The following is a 21,814-nucleotide window of genomic DNA, read 5'->3' as shown; positions in this document are numbered from 1 at the left end:
CGAGCATAGATAGAGCATAAAAGATAGAGAGGTAGCAAGGTAAGGTATATCACAGTTTTTCACATTAGGATCTAACATCCCAATAGGCCTCTCTGTTTACGGTTTCATTCAGTAATACAAATAATAAAATAGAATAGACAGAGTAAAAAAGTGCAATACTAAAAATAATAAAATAGAATAGACAGAGTAAAAAAGTGTGATAAAATAGTTCAATAAAAATATACAATAACATTTACAACAGAGCATCGCTCATAACACTTAATAGAACAACAGAGCCAGACCAGGCTGCAGAAACAAATTAGTGGGGGGGCATAAAATGTTCTCGGGGGGGCACAATGGTTTTTCAACACAGGTTCCCTTTTATACGTTTCAGCTGGGAAAACGGCGCTGTGGCTTGCTTGGCGCTGCCCACGGTGCTGAACTAAACAGCAGAGAGGCAATTGAAAAATCAAATTTCTCTCTATCTTAAGAACATTCACTTATACAAAAACAGACTGAACGGATATATATAACAGACCTGCTGGGGCAGCGGACTGAGAGCAGGGGACACAAACCTGGATAAGATGGTCAGGAAGGCCAGTAGCGTGGTTGGGGTGGAGCTGGACGCCCTAGCGAGGGTGGCGGAGAGGAGGAGCCTTGCTAAGCTCCAGGCCATCAGAGAAAACCCCTCCCACCCACTATACACAGACTTGGCTGACAGGAGGAGCATGTTCAGTGCTAGACTCACACTACCTAAATGCAGCACTGAACGGCACAGGAAGTCCTTCATTCCGACAGCCATCAGACTATACAATGCATCACTGTGCCTCACTGCATCACTGAGCACAGAGTGACAGTTACCATCTTCCTGGACTCTTACTTTTTAAACAGCACTGTGCAATATTACACCTACTGTAGACGTCAGTAGATTTTTACTGTATTTATTTACTGTATCTTTTATTCTATTTTTATTCTATTTTATTCTATTCTTAGGCCATTTGTTTTGTTATTCTTATTCGTGACTTGTTCTGTCTAAATGTTTAATGTTGAGTGATTTGGAGTGTCAAATTTCCCTCAGGATAATACATTTCTATTCTATTCTATTCTATTCTATTCTATATCTTTGAAAAGTCTCCATTTATTCAACACTTCTGAATTCACTGACGAACTGAACTGAACTGACAAAAATAAGGTGCATAAAAAAGCAAACAAAATTCCTCCACAGGCTACTCACCATCATTAGTAGAGCGGCAAGCGGCGTTTGGGGACAGAGTGAAATCTTCTTAAAACACTGCCCCTCCACTCATTCCTGAACTTTTTTGTTAAGTCCTTCTCAAATGCCAACTGAATTAAATTGGCCTTGCGTCGATGAAGCATACTAAGGCGATGTTCTGTAAAGATGTTCTTGAGGGTAGAAAACGAATTATCACAGAGTGCCGTGCTAGCTTCAGTAGTGTTGTTGTTGACATCAGTGCCCACTAGGGCTGTCCCCGACTAAGGATTTGGATAGTCGACTTTGATTGACAAAAAAAAAAAAAAAATACCAGGGTGGGCACAGCTGACTCAGTGGGCGGGCCCGGCCCCCCAATGCCCGCCCATGGCGCCGGGTCTGAACAGAGCAGTGCATCGCTCTTAATACTTTGAGTTTCTTTACAAAGTTCAATTCTAAATTACCTTACAGAACAACAGAGCAGTGCATCGCTCTCAACTTAACAACAGAGCAGTGCATCGCTCTCAACTTTGAGAATCAGTACAATTGAGTAGCTGGCTAGCTTGATTAATCAGGTATAGAGCGATCAATGAAAAATGTGTTGGCATGCTCATGTGATCATGTGTGAGGATAGGTACCCTTATTACACTGTAATTTTTGTTTAGTTGAATAGGCTATTTGGAGAAAGTGAATAAATATCAAGTTGACATGACTCATATTTAGTTGACCTTTTTGCATTAGATTTTTTTTGTTGAATCAACTAAATATGAGAAAAAATATTTGATATTCACTCAATACATTTTAGTTGATTCAGCTGCTATTTAGCCAATTCAAAATGGTTACTTGAAAATATACGTTGACACAACATGATTTATTTTACAATGTACACCAAATGGCATTCTACTCTACTCCTGTGTGCTGGAAAAGCATGTATGATGTGACACACAACTTCTGATGGACCTACCTAATTATTCTACCAAATCCACAAGCATTATGTATAACGACATATGTGTCAGTTGACGTCTTAAAACATTATCACACCTTTAAATGCCAAACAACATCAGACAATGGACACAAAAAGACATCGCAAACACACAAACATACACCCCCCCTCCCAACAAATCCCCCCTCAGACAGATAGGAAGTACACACATACAGACAGTCAAGCAGACAAACAAACAGACAAACAGGCACACACACACACACACACACACACACACACACACACACACACACACACACACACACACACACACACACACACACACACACACACACACACACACACACACACACACACACACACACACACACACACACACACACACACACACACACACACACACACACACACACACACACACACACACACACACACACACACACACACACACACACACACACACACACACACACACACACACACACACACACACACACCATACTCAGACAGTCAGACACCAGGGCAAACACAACTGCAGAACACAGTCTAATAAACGACTAAGAGAGAAGAGTGTGGCCATTGTCCGGTGTTGTTTGGCTTGGCTCTCAGCAGCTCTAGAAGCACTATTGAACTGTGATTCAGACAGTTGTGTTAAGTTGACTGTCACAGAGTTTTGTTACCACCCCATCTCACCATACAAACATTGACACTAGTATGAGGAGAGAGGCCGTCCTGTTTGGAGTGTTGGCATCTGTCACGCCAGCGGCGTTAACTCAAATACTACATCAGTATGTTTGAACCATGTGCCTACACATCTAAACATTTCTAATCACCAAAGCAATGCAACTAACACCAAAGGACATGTGGTAATGGCAACATTCAAGAGAGGATGAAGAAGAAACATTTATGGGAAAGAAAAGGGAGCAATACATTTACATTTACATTCACACTCAGTCATTTAGCTGACACTTTTATCGAAAATGACAAATTATATTCTATTTAGGAGCATTGCGCAGAGTATGGCGCTTGGGACCAACTCCAGTTGTAATGACCATGCCTTGGTCAAGGGCAATGGCAGGATATACCAAGCATGCATGTTTTATGGTGTCACTTAATGGCACAGGTCAAACTACAGTACTAATATATGAATGAATACAGATAAAAAACTTTTACACCACTTAATAATTGAAGCATTCAGATCATCAGAATCATGTAGTACTGTATGTCCATTTAGAATTTTTCCGGACAACCAATGTACTTGTAGTCGTTGTACCGTCCAATCCAAATCATTAAATGTGTGCATGTAATACCTCATTTGAAAGTTCACAACATCTTCTGTCTTTACCTATGTACGGGACTTAATATGGTAAAAAAAAAGTTTTTTATTTAAAATATTGTCATACCTGAAATCTCTTCTTGGCCACAAAGTAGCGCATTCTCTGGATCACACGGATTGCTCGTCTATGGGAGTCCTGCATCCTGTATAGAGTGAGATATTTGAATAATATGAGTAAAATATGTTGCTATGGCAGCTTCCCTCAGAGAGGTGCTCGAGAAGAGAGAGTCTGCACAAAACCCTGACTTATTATCTCTTGTATAAACAGATGTGACCATGGGAATTCACCATTTGAAAAATAGGTTATTTCTAGAAAACAACAGAAGTCAGAATGTAAGACATATCTTTTATAGCTTATAGGTATTTACTGCTCACAGAAGGGATGCCAAAGTTGTGATTTGTTTATGCTACACATTTTGTTGTAATTCTGCACCTCAGATATTCTGGGGCCTACAAGGCTTTGTACTGTATAAGATAAGATATTCCTTTATTGATCTCCTTGGGAAAATGTGGGTGTCATATGAGCATGGGGGAGGGAGGGGGGGGTACAGTTATAGGCAGGGTAATAGGGTAATAATATTACGGTACCTAGGACACTATGCTGTTGATTTGCAAGCCCATTTAGGTTACAATCTGTTTTCTAACATTGCATTACTGTAACTTGGTAGCTAGGGGGCTTTCTCACTAACCATTCGGGGTCGAATCACAGCCCGATCGCACCCAAAAAGGGTGTGTCCGTCCTACTGAGAACGCTCCCCCCGTCCCCGGGGACGCTGATTCGCTCCAAACCTGGACCGCTGAAATAGGTGATTCCGGGTGCGCGCCAGTGGGAGCGGGGGGCGTGTGCAAGCTTGTACCAAAACACGGGAGAGGCTTGCTGTATCAACTTGCTGACACACACGTCATTACTGTAATGCTTTCATGCTTGCTTGAATTTTGGGCAGATAAAAACATACAGCAACAACTGGACAATACCCATGGCAATTTGGCGAGTTCAGACCTCAACCAAACAAGCATGTTGAGCCTCACGGCTGAAAACATGAAGCCACGTTACAAGCACAAGACTTCCCTGGCTCGCATTAGGCCTGGCAATTTTTTTGCCATTGCTATGTCTACTATACATTGGTTTCTTGTTCGAATGCATTTATTTCTATTAGACCAGTGGTGCCCAACCAGTCGGCCGTGATCGACCGGTAGATCAATGACATTCAATATAATTGCTGCGAGCGAAGGGCTAATGTTAGCTGCTAACTAGTAATAAATAGGCTAAGCTAACTAGCGTTAGCTTAGCGTTAACCCTGGAAAACGCTCAAAGCGGACTCCACGACACCAGTTCCATTCGTGAGAAAAGGGGGGTGGGTTATATTGACAAGGCTTGACAACAGAGGTTCAAATATAACTTCATATTTATTGGTTATTTGTTTCTTTATATCAGCATCCAGTTTCCACCACCGTATGTTAAATTCTTCCTGTGTTGACATTAGAGCGTGACATCATCGCTACAGCAGCTTACACGCTCAAAACGCAAACCGTAAACAAAACCCAGAGCGCACCAAGACTGCAGTGTGTACGCAAACTAGAGGGGGGAGAGGGAGGGGGGAAGTTTGCACCCAAGGACGGAACGAGGACGGAGCGGAGCTGATTCGACCCCGAATGGCAGTGAGAAAGCCCCCTAAGGCTCAGCTTCTTCCCCCAGGCCATCAGAACATTGAACACTGATCTCTCCACACACAATTACACATGTGAGCACACACATACACACACACACAACACACATTCTGCACTCGCTCACACACAAACGGTCACTCTAAACACAATGAAAAGGACACTTTAAAGGAATGAGGAAAAAAAGGTCCCTTTAAGGAAAGAACTGTTGTGGTTCTTGTATAGTATAGTTTAGAAATAGCAAGTATAGCATGGGGATATAGAGTAAAACTGTATATTGTATAGTAGTGTACATAGGACCCAGTGCCTTAATTCGTAGCTAACATTGTATTGCATTTATCTCAGGACTTTTAACATGTCTATTTTATCATGTCTATTTTATTATCTTCTACTTATTTTATTTACTATTGTATTATTGCACAATCAAAGCGGGCATGGCCACCCGCATTTCACTGTATGCCCTGGTATGTATGTGACAAATAAACCTTTTGAATCTTGAATCTTGATCCCCATTTGAGGTTGGCTATTTTGTTTACTGGATCATTAAAAACAATGGCAGCTTTGTGGCGGATGTTTGTTTTTGTAAAAACAAGAGAGCAAAAAAGCCCTGAGCGGTTGTAGCTTTGACGGGTATTTAGCTTCTATTAGTGAGGGGCTGTGGCCTGCCAGCCTTCATTACCCTGGCAGAGCGAGGGGGATTAAGAGAGAGGAGATGGCGAGACCGACCCTCAGCAAGACCAACGGCTTCTCAGTTACAGTGGGTGACAATATTGTCACAAGGAAAGATGAAATTACCTACCTGGGTTCCATCCTAGAGGCTAATCTCTCCTGTGACAAAATGGCATCCAATGTAATAAAAAAAGTCAACCAACGAACTCGATTCTTGTACCGGATCTCCTCTCTGGTAAACAAGAATACCCTGAAGACTCTAACAGGAGCACTCATTCAGGGGTACTACGACTATGCTTGCACCTCATGGTACCAAAGCACCTCAAAGGCGCTAAAAACAAAATTACAAACATCTCAAAACAAACTGGTCAGACTACTGCTTGACCTTACTCCTAGAACCCACCTCACCCCTGCCCACTTTGACAACCTAGGATGGCTTAGAGTAGACGACAGAGTACAGCAACTTGCAATGGGCCTGGTCTACAAGATACACTACACGACCAAGGTACCCATGTACATGTCAAAATACTTCCCAAAGGTCAGTGAATACCACGATCACAACACCAGAGGGAGCTCCACAAATCATGTTAAACCCAGATTCGGCTCAAACAAGGGACTAAACACGTTTCGCAATTATGCCACATCAATGTGGAACGCCCTACCCAAAGCTGTAAAGGAATGTGGATCACTACCCACTTTCAAAACCTCTCTCAAGGGACACCTACGGGAGACTGCAATTCAAAACTGGCCCCTGTAAATATCCTAACCCAACCCCCTCCAATGTACAGTCATTTACCTAGTATGGTTTTGTCAATAGTCCAATGTACAATTTTGCTTGTTTGTACAGTGTCTCCCCCCCCCCCTCCCCCTGAATGTACAGTTTTGCTTGTTTATACAGTGTTCCCCCCCCCCCCAACCACCTCCAATGTAAATTACCCAGTATGGTTGTCAATATCCCAATGTACTCAACCCCCCCCACCCAACCTCCTCCAATGTACAGTTTCTACGTCAAATGTATATACTCCCTTTTCTTGACTCCTTCTGTATCACAAACAGTACTGTATTTGCAAATCTGGTATGTCATAAATGTATAGATGTAGCAGTACTGACTATCTGTATGTCAAGTATGTCATATATGTCCTGATGAATTGAAAATGGGGGACCCTGATGTAAACAAGACGAAAGTCTTTCTCTGGTCTGCATCCCCTTAACAATTGTGTGTATTGAGCTGTACTGTATTGTACCCATTCTGCAATCTGTTAATAAAGTTTTCAATCAATCAATCAAGAGAGGAGAGAGAGAAAGATAGAAAAGAAGAGAAAAAGAGAAAAGAGAGGAGAGAGGGAGAAAAGATAGGAGAGAGCGATACGATAGAGGAAAGAGGAAGAAGAAAGAGGAGACAGAGGGAAAGAGCAGGTAGTACATTAGGGGGCCTGGGTAAGTGTTGTCGCTCTGTGTCAGTTCCAGTTAGGTCAAGGACAGAGGTGTGTGTGTGTGTGCATGCGTGTGCGTGCATGCATGGTCAATCTAGGCAGGCCTATAAAACTTCAGAGGGGAGATTAGTTCAGATAATAGAAAGGAGCAACACAGATGGGGAAAAATAACAAAACCGTTTTATTTGATCAAACACTCCTTTTATGGAAAAAGTAAAGCTATTAACTTCTACCCTCTTCCAAACACCCCCGCCCCTCCTGTTTGTGTTTGTTTTGTGACAACAACAGTGCAGGCACACACACCCATTGGGCAATGTTACGAAGAAGATGAAAGCAGCCAGATGTGGCACAGGAATGTCACGTTGTGTGACACATGATGCGAGCCCCTCCAACACCGTTCCCCTCACGCTGCCTCCCCTCCCCCACAGGCAAGTAGGAACACAAGTGACCATATTCACACCGTTTGGCTCTCATGTCATGCTCAGGTTGGGTTCATGTTCATCTTCATGTCATGTCATGTTCACCTTGGGTGGGATCCTGAGCACGACATAAGAGGAAAAATGGCTGATGTGTGAATATGATCAATTCCTTAGGTCCAAATAACCTGAGCACACCACTTGTACAGAATCCAATAATATATTATCAAAATTATTGTTTGGATTGTTTGTATAAATTGCTGAATGATACATGCAAGAGTGGGACTTAAATATGTCTCACGAGACAATGTTCTAATTTCTCAGGCTTATGGGCAGAATTACTTTCAAGAGGGATGTTGGAATTTAGAATCAGCTCAGAATTATTCTAGTGCATTGAGGGCAGTGCAGACCTGCGCCAAGGCTTAACAATCTCCCTAACAGCACTGTGCTGTTATTTTCACTCATTTTACTGGGTAGATGATGGAAACAAGAATAAAAAAAAAATGGTAAATGGTGCATTTATATAGCGCTTTTATCCAAAGCACTTTACAATTTCTGTTCCTCACATTTGACCCATTCACTCACACACCGACGGCAGAGGCAACCATGCAAGGTGCCAACCTGCACATCGGGAGCAATTAGGGGTTAAGTGTCTTGCTCTAGAGAGCATTCTGACTGGGAACATCACTGCCTGGTTTGGAAACAGCATGGCCCAGGATAGGAAGGCCCTATAGAGAGTGGTGCGCTCAGCAGAATGGACTACGGGTATTGCACTACCACCCCTGCATGACTTATACAATAGGATGTGCAAATCCAAAGCCTGCAGAATAATGAAGGACCCTCACCACCCCAACAACAGCCTGTTCAAGCTGCTGTGGTCAGGCAAGCGCGCAACAAGAACAGAGAGACTAGGCTCAGCTTCTTCCCTCAGGCCATCAGAACAATTAACAATGATCTCTCCACACACAAACATACATGAACACACACACACAACACAACATTCTGCACTCGAACACACACAAACGCCCCATAAGTCAGTTTAAACACACAAGAAAAGGACACTTTAAGAAAATAACTTGTTGTGATTGTTGCATAGTAGTTAGTAACAGCAAGTATAGCATAGGGACTGTCACATAGTAATGTCTAATGACATTATAAAATATAAGCTGAAGCGGGCTGTATGTGAAAACCAGCCCCTCCAGTAGTGCTATAAGCACGGTCCCAGGCAGGTAAGAAAATAAACACAAGGCGTTGTTCCAAATAGTAAATGATATTTATTATAGCGGGGATTTAAACCCACTGTTCCCAAAGGGGAAATAATATTTATTATAGTGGGGATTGAAACCCACAGCACACACAAAGGGCAAAGGGTAATTGGAGAACAAACAGGCAATATATAAATACGACCAAACAAACACTAAGCAAAATATAAGGTAAACACTGGGAACCACCCAGCCATAGAGCACTACAGTATATTCCCCTTGATGGAGGGAGATGGTGCAAAGGCCAATAATATATACACTAATAATATAATATAATAGGATATGATATAATATATAGTATATTCCTTAGCACCAGAGCAATACAAATAGATATATATATATATATAGATACTTACTTCCAAGCAGGAAGGAATATGGCTCTAAGGCCCACAACAACAATATATATATATATCCTGCTACTGGTAAGTCCACACACAGTGGCAAACAAAGCACAGAGTATCCACACACAGTGGTCAAATCAATGGCAACCTCCCAATCCTCTGATCACTGGCAACTGACAGAGAATGAGGCGCCCCGATGTGTGTCACCTCCCACTCATTTAACCACCCATCTCCACTGCCTGCCTGAAGATGCACCAATCAGGTGCAACCAATCCAATCAGGGAGATGAGTGGCATCTGCGGAAACAGAAACAGGCGATTAGGAGATGACACAACACCACACATAGAAAACAACACAAATAATATATTACCCTGATGTTACATGGTGTTAAAATATATGGCAATAATGATAATGAACAACCCACGTACGTGACAGGGACATAGAAGAAAAACTAGAGTGTACATAGGATCCAGTGCCTTTAAGCGATTTATTAACATGTCTATTTATCATGTATATTCTAGTTATCTTATTTTATGACTACTATTACTATTGTTTTATTCCACAATCGTAGCGGGGATGGCCAACCACATTTCACTGTATGCCCTGGTATGTATGTGATGAATAAACTCTTGAATCTTGAAATCTTCTGACTATCAGACGACTGCTCTACCCCCTGAGCCACTATCGCTCAGGAGAGCTGCGTATATTACCAGTCTCAACTGACCCAGACTGTAAATCCACATGTGTTATATCAACAATGGTGACATAGTGGTTGGGAAGCTAATTGATTGATTGAAAACTTTATCAACATATTGCAGAATGGGTACAATACAGTACAGTTCAATACTAACAACTGCTAAGAGGATGAAGACCAGAAAAATACTTTTGTCTTGTTTACATAAGGGTCCTCCATTCTCAACAGACAGGATCAGCACCAGACGGAAGGGATGACAGACTACTTATACACAAGGGGATGACGAGACGACACACACCTGGGTTAATGGTAATTGGATACACCTGGGGAAAAACAATGGGGACTACACACTAGGACAGAGGACTACATCTAGACATGACACATCACACTAGGAACGCCTGATCAGGGCACATGACACACATAACACAAGACATACAGATATACGGTACTGTGTAAGAAAAAGAGATCATAAACAAATATATACATCCGAAGGGGAAGAAACCGTACATTGGAGGTAGGGAATATTGCACTCCGGTTACATATTGGTGCACGCACCGGAAAGGGAAGTAGTTAGACTACTGCTATGATGTAAACAGACACACGTTTCCCCCGGCTCATGACTTGTTTGATTATTGTCATTTCGCCTATTAAAGCAAGTGAACAAATAGAATGTTGTTCTTATTTATAATCAAACAAATGAGCTCAGCCAAGTGAAGATTGCCAGCAAGAAGGAGGACACATGTACACGAACAGATCACGGAGACGGCAGTAAATAATGCCACCCGGGGATCTGTATATACACGAACAGATCACGGAGACGTCGGCAACTAACGCCACCCGGGAATCTGTATACAAACGGTGCCACCTGCAGGACAAAACTGGTAGATAAATCTACTTTGCTAATTTCGTGGAGCTACTGGGAATACAGTGCCAATGACGTCTGTGCAAGTTGAATGCCCTGTCGAGGATTGTGAATATGTAGCTGAACATAAGGAGGTAGCAGTGGTAGTGGCTATGCTAAACCTACATGCAACGGAACATGCTGCAGCCTCCAGGACGCCGAGGGCTAATACCAAAATGGAGAAGCTCAGGCGCCCCTCTATAGCACTAGCCGGGACAGCCGAGACTTGGTCATACTTTATAACCCGCTGGGGCGAGTATAAGAGGGGCACCAAACTCGTCGGACCCGATGTTGTCACACAGCTTCTAGAGTGCTGCGAGGAGGATCTGAGGAAGGACCTCACTCGCTCGGAGGGCAGGAGCTTGGTGGACAGTGATGAGAGAGATGTCCTCGCGGCCATGAAGACGCTCGCCGTCCGCACGGAGAATATCATGGTAGCCCGAGTGGCCCTGTCTAACATGCGACAGGGACACGAGGAGCCCATCCGGTCGTTCCACGCCCGCTTGAAAGGGCAGGCGGACACATGCAAATACGAGATGAACTGTACAGGGTGCGATCAAGTCAACGACTTCACAGAGGAAATACTACGTGACGTGATCGCCCGCGGCATCGCGGACCAGGAAATACAGCTCGACCTGCTTGGTGAAAGGAACCAGAATATTCCGTTAAGGGACATGATAGAATACATCGAAGCAAAGGAGTCTGGAAAGCGCTCAGCGTCGTGCCTACTCGACCCCCAGAGCACGGATATGGTCAGTAGATCATACCGTCGGGGGAAACAGCAGGATCTCCGTACCAGAGGGGCTACCAGGCCTGAGACACCGAAGGTCAAGCCCGAAGGAACGTGCGTTTACTGTGGCGGGATGGGCCACGGCAAAATGCCCCCGTGGCGCGCCAGGCGCGACGAGTGCCCCGGATATGGCAAGACGTGCCGGAAATGTGGCCGCCAAAACCACCTTGAGAAGGTCTGCCTGGGTGGTCGGTCGGATAAGCCCCCGTTCGAGAGGACAAACGAGGTGTCCGACGAGCAGACGGCAGCCTTTGTCGAGCTATGCACGCTCACCGTGGCCAGCGCGGGCGACCAGCTACACACGCTCCCCCTCGCTCACCACCTATACGACGATATGTGTGACAAGTGGATGAAGCGCACATCCAACCCGCAGCCCTACATTAGCCTCTCCCTCACTGCCAAGCGTGAGGATTACAGAGCACTGGGCTTCGACCTCCCGAAACGCACCCGCACGGTAACCCTGCCCGCCATGGCCGACACGGGGTGCCAGAGCTGCCTGATCGGGATAAAGGTACGGAAGACCTCATTCCCGTGTCCATGACCATGAAGGCGGCGAACAACGAAGGCATTCGGATACTCGGCGCCGCGGTGGTCAGATTCTCCGGTGACAGCAACGACGCTCGGAGGTTGGAGACGCGCCAAATCGCGTATGTGACGGACTCGTCCGATCGCATATTCCTCTCCCGCTCAGCCTGCGTGGATCTGGGTATGATCTCCGACAGTTTCCCAACGCTTGGGGAGGTGAATCTGGCGACCTCAGGACTATGCGACTGCCCGCAGCGTGCGGAGCCGCCAGCTAGGTCGACCACGCTCCCCATGCCGGCGACGGAAGCTAACAGGGAGGCCCTACGCGAGCACCTACTCAAGGCATACGCTCAAAGCACATTCAATACATGCCCCCACCAGCCCCTACCAAGAATGTCTGGCCCGCCGCTCCGTCTCATGCTCGACGAGAACGCGACGCCGGTCGCCCATCACACCCCCATCCCCGTAGCCATACACTGGCAGGATGAGGTGAAGGCGGCCCTCGACCAGGACGTTCGCCTTGGGGTGTTGGAAGAGGTACCTGTTGGTACACCGGTGACGTGGTGTCACCGCATGGTGATCTGTGCGAAGAAGAACGGCAAACCGCGACGCACAGTTGATTTCCAGGCGCTCAACAAGCATGCGTTCCGCGAAACCCACCACACGCAGTCCCCATTCCACCAGGCGAGACGCGTGCCGAGCGGGAAACGGAAAACCGCGTTCGACGCGTGGAACGGCTATCACAGCGTCCCACTGCACAGAGATGACCGCCACAAGACAACGTTCATCACTCCGTGGGGGCGCTACCGATACCTCTCGGCCCCGCAGGGGTACATGGCATCGGGGGATGGTTACTCACGACGGTATGACGAGGTGGTTGCGGACATTGGTAACAAAACCAAATGCGTGGATGACACACTGCTGTGGGCTGACACGATCGAGGAGAGTTACTTCCAGGCGATAGAATGGCTGGATGTGTGCGGCAGGAACGGAATCATCCTCAACCCGGAGAAGTTCATCTTCGGCGCGTCCACGGTAGACTTTGCGGACTTCACGATCACCATGGACAGTGTACGACCGTGCGGCTGCTACCTGGAGGCGATCCACGACTTTTCACGTCCACGCAACATCACTGACGTCAGATCATGGTTTGGGCTTGTCAACCAAGTGGCCTACGCCTTCAGTATGGCCAAACGTATGCTGCCGTTCCGGACACTCCTGCAGAGCGGAGCGCGCTTCGAGTGGTCCCCAGAGTTGGAGGAGATATTCTGCGAGTCGAAGGACATGATTGTCCAGGAGATCGAGCGCGGTGTCCGCATCTTCGACAAGGCCGACATGCCTTGCCACAGACTGGTTGAAGGAAGGCATCGGATTTTGGTTGTTTCAGAAGCACTGCCTGTGCACACCAGTTAGACCTTTCTGCTGCACCGATGGGTGGAAGATCACCCTAGTCGGCAGCAGGTTCACGCACGCAGCGGAGTCCAGATACGCGCCTGTGGAGGGCGAGGCCCTCGCGGTTGCAGACGCCCTAGACAAGGCGCGCTACTTTGTACTGGGCTGCGAGAACTTGATTGTGGCAGTCGATCACAAGCCGTTACTGAAACTCCTTGCGGACAGAGCACTTGACGACATACCCAACCCCCGCCTCAGGAACCTCAAGGAGAAGACCCTGCGGTATCGCTTCCGCATCGTCCATGTCCCGGGCATGAAGAACAAGGCGGCAGATGCCATGTCCCGCAGGCCGGTCGGCACCTCGCGGCCGTCACTCATGAACCTTCCAGACGACAGCGCCACCGAGGTGACCCACCTCTCGCCCAGCATGCACACCGACGTGCTGTCTCTCCTGCGCCGAGCTGAGCCGGAGGACGACAGCGACATTGAGGATGGTGACCTGACGTGGTGCGCCGCGGGGATGGAGTCATTACGGTCTGTGACATGGGATCGTGTCAGGGATGCCACTAGCAGCGACGGCGATATGCGCGCGTTGAAGGAGATGGTGGCTGATGGCTTTCCTGAGTCAAGGGTCGGGATGCCGGAGGCGATTCGCGGCTTCCACCAGTACCGTGAGGACATCACATCCACTGGGTGGTCCTGTTCAAGGACAGGGTGATCATACCGCCTTCACTACGAGGTGAGGTACTGAGCGCCCTCCATGCTGCACACCAGGGCGTCTCGATGATGACGGCTCGCGCGGAATCCTCTGTGTTCTGGCCGGGCATGTCAGCCGACATCAGCGCCGCTCGGAACAGCTGCAAGCAGTGCCACCGGATGGCGCCCTCGCAACCTGGGGCCCCACCGACCCTGCCCATCCCCGCCGTTTACCCATTCCAGGCGGTGTGTTCTGACTTTTTCATGCACAGGGGGGTACACTACCTCGTGACGGTGGACCGTTACTCGAACTGGCCGATTGTCTCAAGGACATCAGGCGGCGCTCCCGACCTCATATGCCACTTACGTCGCGCCTTTGTGACATACGGGACGCCTGAAGAGCTCTCGTCAGACGGGGGGCCTGAGTTCACCTCTGCCGAGACCAGGTCTTTCCTGCGAAGATGGGGCGTCCACCACTGCCTTTCATCAGTGGCGTTCCCCCACAGCAACTGCCGTGTGGAGATTGGGGTGAAGACCATGAAACGGCTGATCACCGACAACACTGGCCCGAAGGGCGACCTCGACACCGATGCTGTGCAAAGGGCGATTCTGCAATACCGCAATACGCCTGACCCAGACACGAAGATTTCCCCGGCCATGTGCGTGTTCGGCCACCCGATACGTGATTTCATCCCGATTGCCCTCGGAAAGTACAGGCCGGATGAGACTTGGCGCGAGACGCTGACAGCGAGGGAGGAGGCCCTCCGCAAACGCCACATCCGCACAGCGAGCACCTGGGCAGAGCACACTAAACGCCTCCCTCAATGTGCTACAACAGTTCTTTATGCAGATGATTCAACATTGTATTACGCGGCACCATCATGCAATGTACTTAATGAAGTTTTGAGTAGAGAACTTAAAGTTGTGCATGACTGGGTAGTATGTAATAGACTTGTCCTTAATATCTCCAAGACTAAATGTATTGTGCTGGGAACAAGGCACAGGTTATCTACAAATCCAAAGCTTCATTTAAACTTGTGTAATTCAGCAGTTCAACAAGTTGAAAGTACTAAACTCCTTGGAGTGATGCTGGATTGCACTCTGTCTTGGTCTCAGCATATTAATTATATTGTTTTAAAAATGGGAAGAGCAATTGGTATTTCCAGGAAATGTGCTTCTTTTGTTGCCCGTCCCCTTTTATGTCAGATAGTGCAAAGTTTAGTTTTATGTCATCTTGACTATTGCTCTGCGATGTGGTCATCTGCTGCCAGTGGTGACCTCAGGAAGCTCCAGGTGGTCCAGAACAGGGCAGCACGGTTGGTACTGGGCTGCTCACTAAGGTCTAATGTGAGCCGTATGCATGCCCGCCTCTCTTGGCTTAACGTTGAAAATAGATTGTCTTTTAATATACTTGTGCTGTTCAAGTTGGTCATGAGCAGTAAGACTCCTGTTTTTATACATAATCAGATTGTTTTTAGTAATACTGTGCACGAGCATTACACTAGAGGTTCCAGTAGTGGGCAGCTTGAATTGCCAGGTCCTAGAACCAGCGCTCTGGGGAGATCTTTTATTTTTAGAGCATTAACTCTGTGGAATGGCCTGCCTCGGAACCTCTGCTGCATTTACAGTAGATTCACTTTTTAAAAGAATCTTAAATTGTTTTTAAATTGTTTTTAACACTGTAAAGTGGTTTTTTGTTTTTGTTTTACACTAATGTAATTTTAGCTATATTAATTGTTACAGTAGGTTCATTATGCATTGTGTGTACTGACTTTTAATAATTTAGTTTTTTGCAATGGTGATTGTTTTTGTGTTTCTTTGTGTGTGGACCCCAGGAAGACTAGCTGGTTGCTATCGCACCAGCTAATGGGGATCCCTAATAAAATCAAATCAAATCCCTCCGCTCGTAGTGGGGGACTTGGTCCATGTGCAGAACCAGACAGGGCTCCACCCCAACAAGTGGGACAGGATGGGCTGCGTCGTGGAGGTGCGTCAGCACGATCAGTATGTGGTCAAGATTGACGGCTCCGGCAGGGTCACGCTTCGGAACAGGAGATTCCTGCGCAAGTTCTGCCCGGTTCGCGATGACCGGCTTCCGCCCCGATCGATCTATGATGATCTGCCAGTCCGCGTCGCCGCGCCAGTGCCCGTCGTCATTCCTCGGCTGCCTGGCCTCACACGCAGCTCTGGGTTGCCCGTGACGGGGCCTCGGTCCGGCCTGCCACCTGCACCGCCGTCGGCAAGCTCTCCTCAGCGCTGGACACGGCCCGCCTCTGCCCCGCCGGTTCGCAACTGGTGCACTTGACTCTGCTGTTTACTGTTTGCTGTTGCAGTGTTACTATTCTAGGATTGTTTTATTTTAGCCTTTATTGTAGTCGTGTTAAAGACTCGGGAGGAGATAGGGAATATTGCACTCCGGTTACATATTGGTGCACGCACCGGAAAGGGAAGTAGTTAGACTACTGCTATGATGTAAACAGACACACGTTTCCCCCGGCTCATGACTTGTTTGATTATTGTCATTTCGCCTATTAAAGCAAGTGAACAAATAGAATGTTGTTCTTATTTAGGAGGGGGTTGGGTGGGTGGGGGATTTTGACATTTACCAGGGCCAGTTTCTAATTGCAGCCACCCGTAGGTGCTCTTTGAGAGCGGTTTTGAAGGAGGGTAGGGATTCACATTAATTTACAGCTGTGGGTAGGGTGTTCCACATTATTGTGGCATAATTGCGAAACGTGCTTAGTCCCTTGTTTGAGCTGAATCTGGGTTGACCATGATTTGTGGAACTCCCTCTAGTGTTGTGGTCGTGGACTTCACTGACCTTTAGGAAGTATTAATCTAAAACATGGAACAACAATTGACACAGCAAAGTGTTGGTGTGTTATATAGCGTACTGGCCAATCGCGTCTCGCTCTTCACCATACCAAGATATACCCCTATCTCCAGTACCTACTGTACTTCATTAACCAAAACAATGCACCCATGCACTTGACCAGGCCCGCCCCAGTGTCCCCCTATAAGACACCGGACATGGTCATACTCGCCCTTCCTCTTTTTTTCATTTCCATCATGGACGTTGCAGTGCACTCCATGTAACTAGTTGTTATGAAATGCAGAGAGAAATTGAACAATGTTGGGTTTTCGCCAGAGATTTTCCAGCCCCTGGAATCTTCTCGGCACGTTCTGACAGCGCATCGGGCCTGTCCTGGGGTTTCCTCGTCTTCTGACAGCGGATCGAGGGACGTCGCGTGGCGGCTAGCTGTCGTGGCTAGGTCGCGCCCAGGTAGGGCTTGCGCCACTAGGCATAACAATGCTGGCGTTAGTGATACTGCTCGTTGTCCCGTGAGACAACCGAGTTGTGTATTGGCGCAAGGGGCAGGATATCTGGGTAAACGTTGTCGTTTTCCCGGCTATCCTGGAGCCTGCGGCTAATGCTATGCTACGATGCTGGGTTACTGTTCTTTTGATTCCCCGCTGAGGGCTGTCTTTTTAAAAAGGTCTTCCCTCCTCTTAACCATTCATGCTGACGGTCAATCGGTGTCTACTGTTGGGAGTTTTGACGGGGGCTTGTTTACCTTTTTCATGGGTGAATGGGCTGAGGCCTAGGGCTGGTGTGCTTTTTGTGAATCTATGAATGGTGTGCGGGACTGGTGTTTCTCTGGTCTGCATCCCCTTGACATTGTGTGTATGGGCTAGCCCATTCTGCAGTGTGTTGGTGGAGTTTTAGTTCATTTATTCATTTACCTCTTCATGGGTGCACACCACAGTGGAGGTTGCTGGAGAGCGGCCGTTAGCTTAATGCTACACTGTTGAACGTGCTGTGACTATAACATGTTTTAAACACTCTTGACTACGACGTCATCTTTGACAGAGGATGTTCGTCGAACCTGCCCTGAGCCAGGCCGGCGAGGACTGCGTCAACAAGGAGCACCGTAGCGGCGGGTTGGAGCAGCGAGCTGCCCGTGTCGTCAAACTTCGGTGCCATGTTGGAGACTGCAATTCGCTTGATCTGCGCTCCCGGTAGGCAAGGTCCTGACCAGACCTTGAACACTTCTTCTTGCTTTCCCTTCTAAATGTTTTGTAAATAACGATGTTTTCCAAAACGAGTGTTGCTGCACTACATTTAGGATACAACGCAAGTTATGTGTGAATTGTCTTGTCACTGGTCTCCATGCAAATCGGGTTATTGTTACAGATGTGAAAATGATCTGGTTTGTTGTGTTGAGACACATTGTGTGTTCATGTACCGTGTACTCACAACTAAGGGGGTTAAACTAATCTATAAAGCTATGCTTAGTGACATATGAGTAAAGAATGATTCTTTTCTCAGCCTGTAATGACAATGAACAGTGTGTTCACATATTGACAGGTTTACCTGTTTAACTGGCCGTATTAAGGGTAAAGTAGGAGGGTTGTGTTTCCCCCCGGTTCCCTGGGGACTTCTTCATCCTCCTCTCAGACATGTTGTTACACTATATTGTGTCACTGTGTGGTAGGGATACGATGTAACCCTTAGCTTAGTTGTTGGGGTTGTGCTAACTGCTTGAGAAACTTTATTTTCCTACAGAAAAGATTGTTTGGTCACTTTTTCGTGTGTGCTTAGCAAGGCCTGTGGCCGATACTAATCGAGAATTGTGTATTCTCTCATTATGAAAAACGGCGTTCCTCTGTAGAGTGTTTTTGCCATTTTTTGTAGGTGATAATGGGTTGTGTGTGTCGTGTGACCTACAACTGGGTTGGGCTGGCCACAGAAGCACATGTGTAAGTCTGATACCGGGGCTCTTGAGAGGGCCCTCTCTATTCTGTGTTTTTTCCTTAGTAAAAATCAGATAGCAGGTTGGCACATGCGCTGTGTGAAGCTGTTAGACGCTTCATGGAGCTGACTATGACTGCGTCATACTCTTTTTTGTCATTACATCGTATCATGGGTGTGGGGTCATAAAGGGGTGAACTGGTAACCTTTTCTCACCCTTTTTCTGTTGGTCAGGGGTAAACCCACCTGTCTTTCAAGGTTCCTGTCACGTTGCGGTTCGGCACGTTACAGGGTGAGGGGGGGGGGGGGGGGGGGGGGAGTTTCCTGGTCCCACGCCCTGGAATATTGGGCGTGTGCACCGCAGAAATTCCCCCGCCATAGAGTACGTCACTGTGCGCGTCTCTGTTGGTAGGACTTCCGTGTGCTGTTCAGGTCCTTATGATGGATCTGTTTCGGGGGGTGGTCAGGGCTCCTCCTCACGAAGCTCCTATTCGGGCCTTCTGTGAGTTGGGACTCTCCTTCCATGTGAGGGAGCCTCCTCAGAGTACAGAGCCTCCTCCTCAGATTGTCAAGGTGAGTGGAACCTCAAGAAGGAGTCCTACTCTATTGTGTGTGTATTCGATTCAATTTGATTATTGAGTGTGTATGGGTTCAGTGCCTCCTCCCCGGAGAGCCCTAAAACCAAACTTTTACATGGCTCAAGGTGCAATATATTCTTTTCAATCTGTACAGCTTGCGTGGGAAGTCTCTCTGGGGATTTCCGTCTCCTCCCTATGGGAGGGTGGTGGGATGTAAAAATTTGAACAATTCTTACCCCCGGCTGTGTAGACTGGGATACATGCTGTTGGTGCTTCCTTCTTTTCTATTAAGAAGAGTTGGAGTTAGGAAGCATCACACCCCTCTTGTCGTTCCCCTGGGCGCCTTGGGGATTCAATGACAGGTCTAAATAGCCTGTTCATTGATGTGGTTGTGTCCCGACGCACGTATAGTGCTAGCTCGGGGTGTTCTGTAATCAGGCGAATGACTGGCACGCCTTGGTTGCTTGAGGTTAAAATGGCGTTTTTATAAAGCAACTGGGATGGAGGTTCTTCCTCTTCCGACGACCTGTTTTGGTTGTCGACGGATTCTCGTTTATATCTGGGGGATGATGACGGAATGTATCTGAACATATGTAGAGGGGTCTCACGCCCTGGGGGTGGGCCACCGGGCGCGGTTCGCCCCCAAACGTCTGGGTGGCGCCTTCTTTTTATGTTTAAGATCAACACGCATATCTGCCCCTTCTCCTGGAGTAGGCATGTCGGCGTGGTTAGGGCACGGGACTGGTTCTGGTCACGCTGGTCCGGATCAGTTAAACCCGTTGTCCGCCGGGGATGCAGATCTGCTGTTCTGGTACCCTGAGGGACTTGGGCTTTTTCAGGGGGAAAATGCCAGGTCGGTCCGGGTGTCACAGGGTTAAGCGCTATGGAGACCCTGGTTGGGTACATTTTGTACTCTGCACTGTCGTAATGGCTTACGGCCATGCCAACCTATACACGCTCGATCTCGTCAGATCTCGGCCGCTACGCAGATTGGTCCTGGTTAGTACTTGGCAGACCACGTGAGCGGATCGGCGCGGCCGAGAAATCCGCTCTTCGCTCTTTAAAGCTTGGTCCGCTCCGCTAATCGCTCATGTTGACCCCGCCCCCAAGTCGCTCTCCGCTCGCTCCCCACTCACCTTGAATCGAGCGCTCCCCGCTCCCCGCGCCAGATCGCTCGGCAGTTTTTCTTTTTCTTTTTTGGAGCATGGTGTAAATGAGCTCAAACTACAACAGTCTACACCCCCTGGGCCCCTTAACAATTGTTTGTATTGAGCCGCATTGTAATTGTAGCCATTCTGCAATGTTAAATAACGTTGTTTATCCATTCACTAGTTCTATTAAGCGATGATAGGCTAGCCGAGCCACAATGCTATGGTCGCTGCCATTAACGTTAGCATGTAAGCTAACGTCAACAACAATGGCGTCGATACCTTTTCTAACAGGAGAGTGAGTGTGGGCGTCATAGATATCTATGGTGGGCGTCTCTACAGTGACGAAGCCTGAACCCTTCTCATTGGTTGAAAATGGCCTTCATGTTTGTACATCGCCATCTGTTGCTTTGACATTGTACTGCATGTATATATTACATCAACAGTGTTAAACCACTGTGAGCGGCCTGGAGTGGATTGGAGCGGAGGAGAACTCTCGCTCCGGACGTCGCGCCGACTCATTTTAAAACCCACTCCTCGCTCACGTCAAAACCGGCCGCTCCGCGCCCCGCGCACGCTCCGATCCGCTCACATGCACTGGTACTTGGTTGGGAGACCGCCTGGGAATACCAAGTACGGTGTGCTTGGGGCTGGTTCTCCATTCTTTTCGCTCCTCTCTCACGCATGGCGAAGAGGGGCCTGTTGGGGTGGTCTTTGACCTCCTCTGGTGACCCTGTGCTTCCCGTATCGCCGGGCCCGGTCCGAAGTAATGTTTCGTCGACCCGTAGGCCTGGGTTAACCCTTTTTTGAAAACTGAAACACTTGTACTGCGGTATAGCCGGTGTATACCCGCAGGTGTGTTTTGGAGTTTTTTCTTGAGGGGTTATAGGAACAACCACCGCATTGGGTAACACCAAGGTGGTTGATTCCCTGGTGTGTTGGAGCAGTGTCAACTCCCGGGTTACCCGGTTGAGGGTGCCCCTGCACGTTCATGACGTCTGCCAATCGTGTCAGCCTTCTCTGCCTCAACCCCTCTGGGTGTTTTTTTTTTAAATGGAGGCTTGGTCATGCAACAACGCCAGC

At 47.6% G+C, this 21,814-nt stretch overlaps 1 protein-coding gene across 1 annotated transcript in view; it reads right to left on the bottom strand.

Annotated features, from left to right (window-relative positions):
• Positions 1–21,814, bottom strand: part of kcnq1.1 (potassium voltage-gated channel, KQT-like subfamily, member 1.1) — a 160,854-nt gene that overhangs the window by 7,796 nt on the left and 131,244 nt on the right. Inside the window, exon 13 of the mRNA XM_084337483.1 lies at positions 3,536–3,611. Coding sequence (XP_084193609.1) covers positions 3,536–3,611 — 76 coding nt within the window. The remainder of the gene's footprint in view (positions 1–3,535; positions 3,612–21,814) is intronic.

This window comes from Notolepis coatsorum (genome assembly GCF_963971535.1).
Source record: "Notolepis coatsorum genome assembly, chromosome: 20".
Classification (NCBI taxonomy): Eukaryota; Metazoa; Chordata; class Actinopteri; order Aulopiformes; family Paralepididae; genus Notolepis; species Notolepis coatsorum.
Note: the sequence above shows the minus strand (reverse complement) of the source record. Positions and strands in the feature narration are given on the sequence as shown.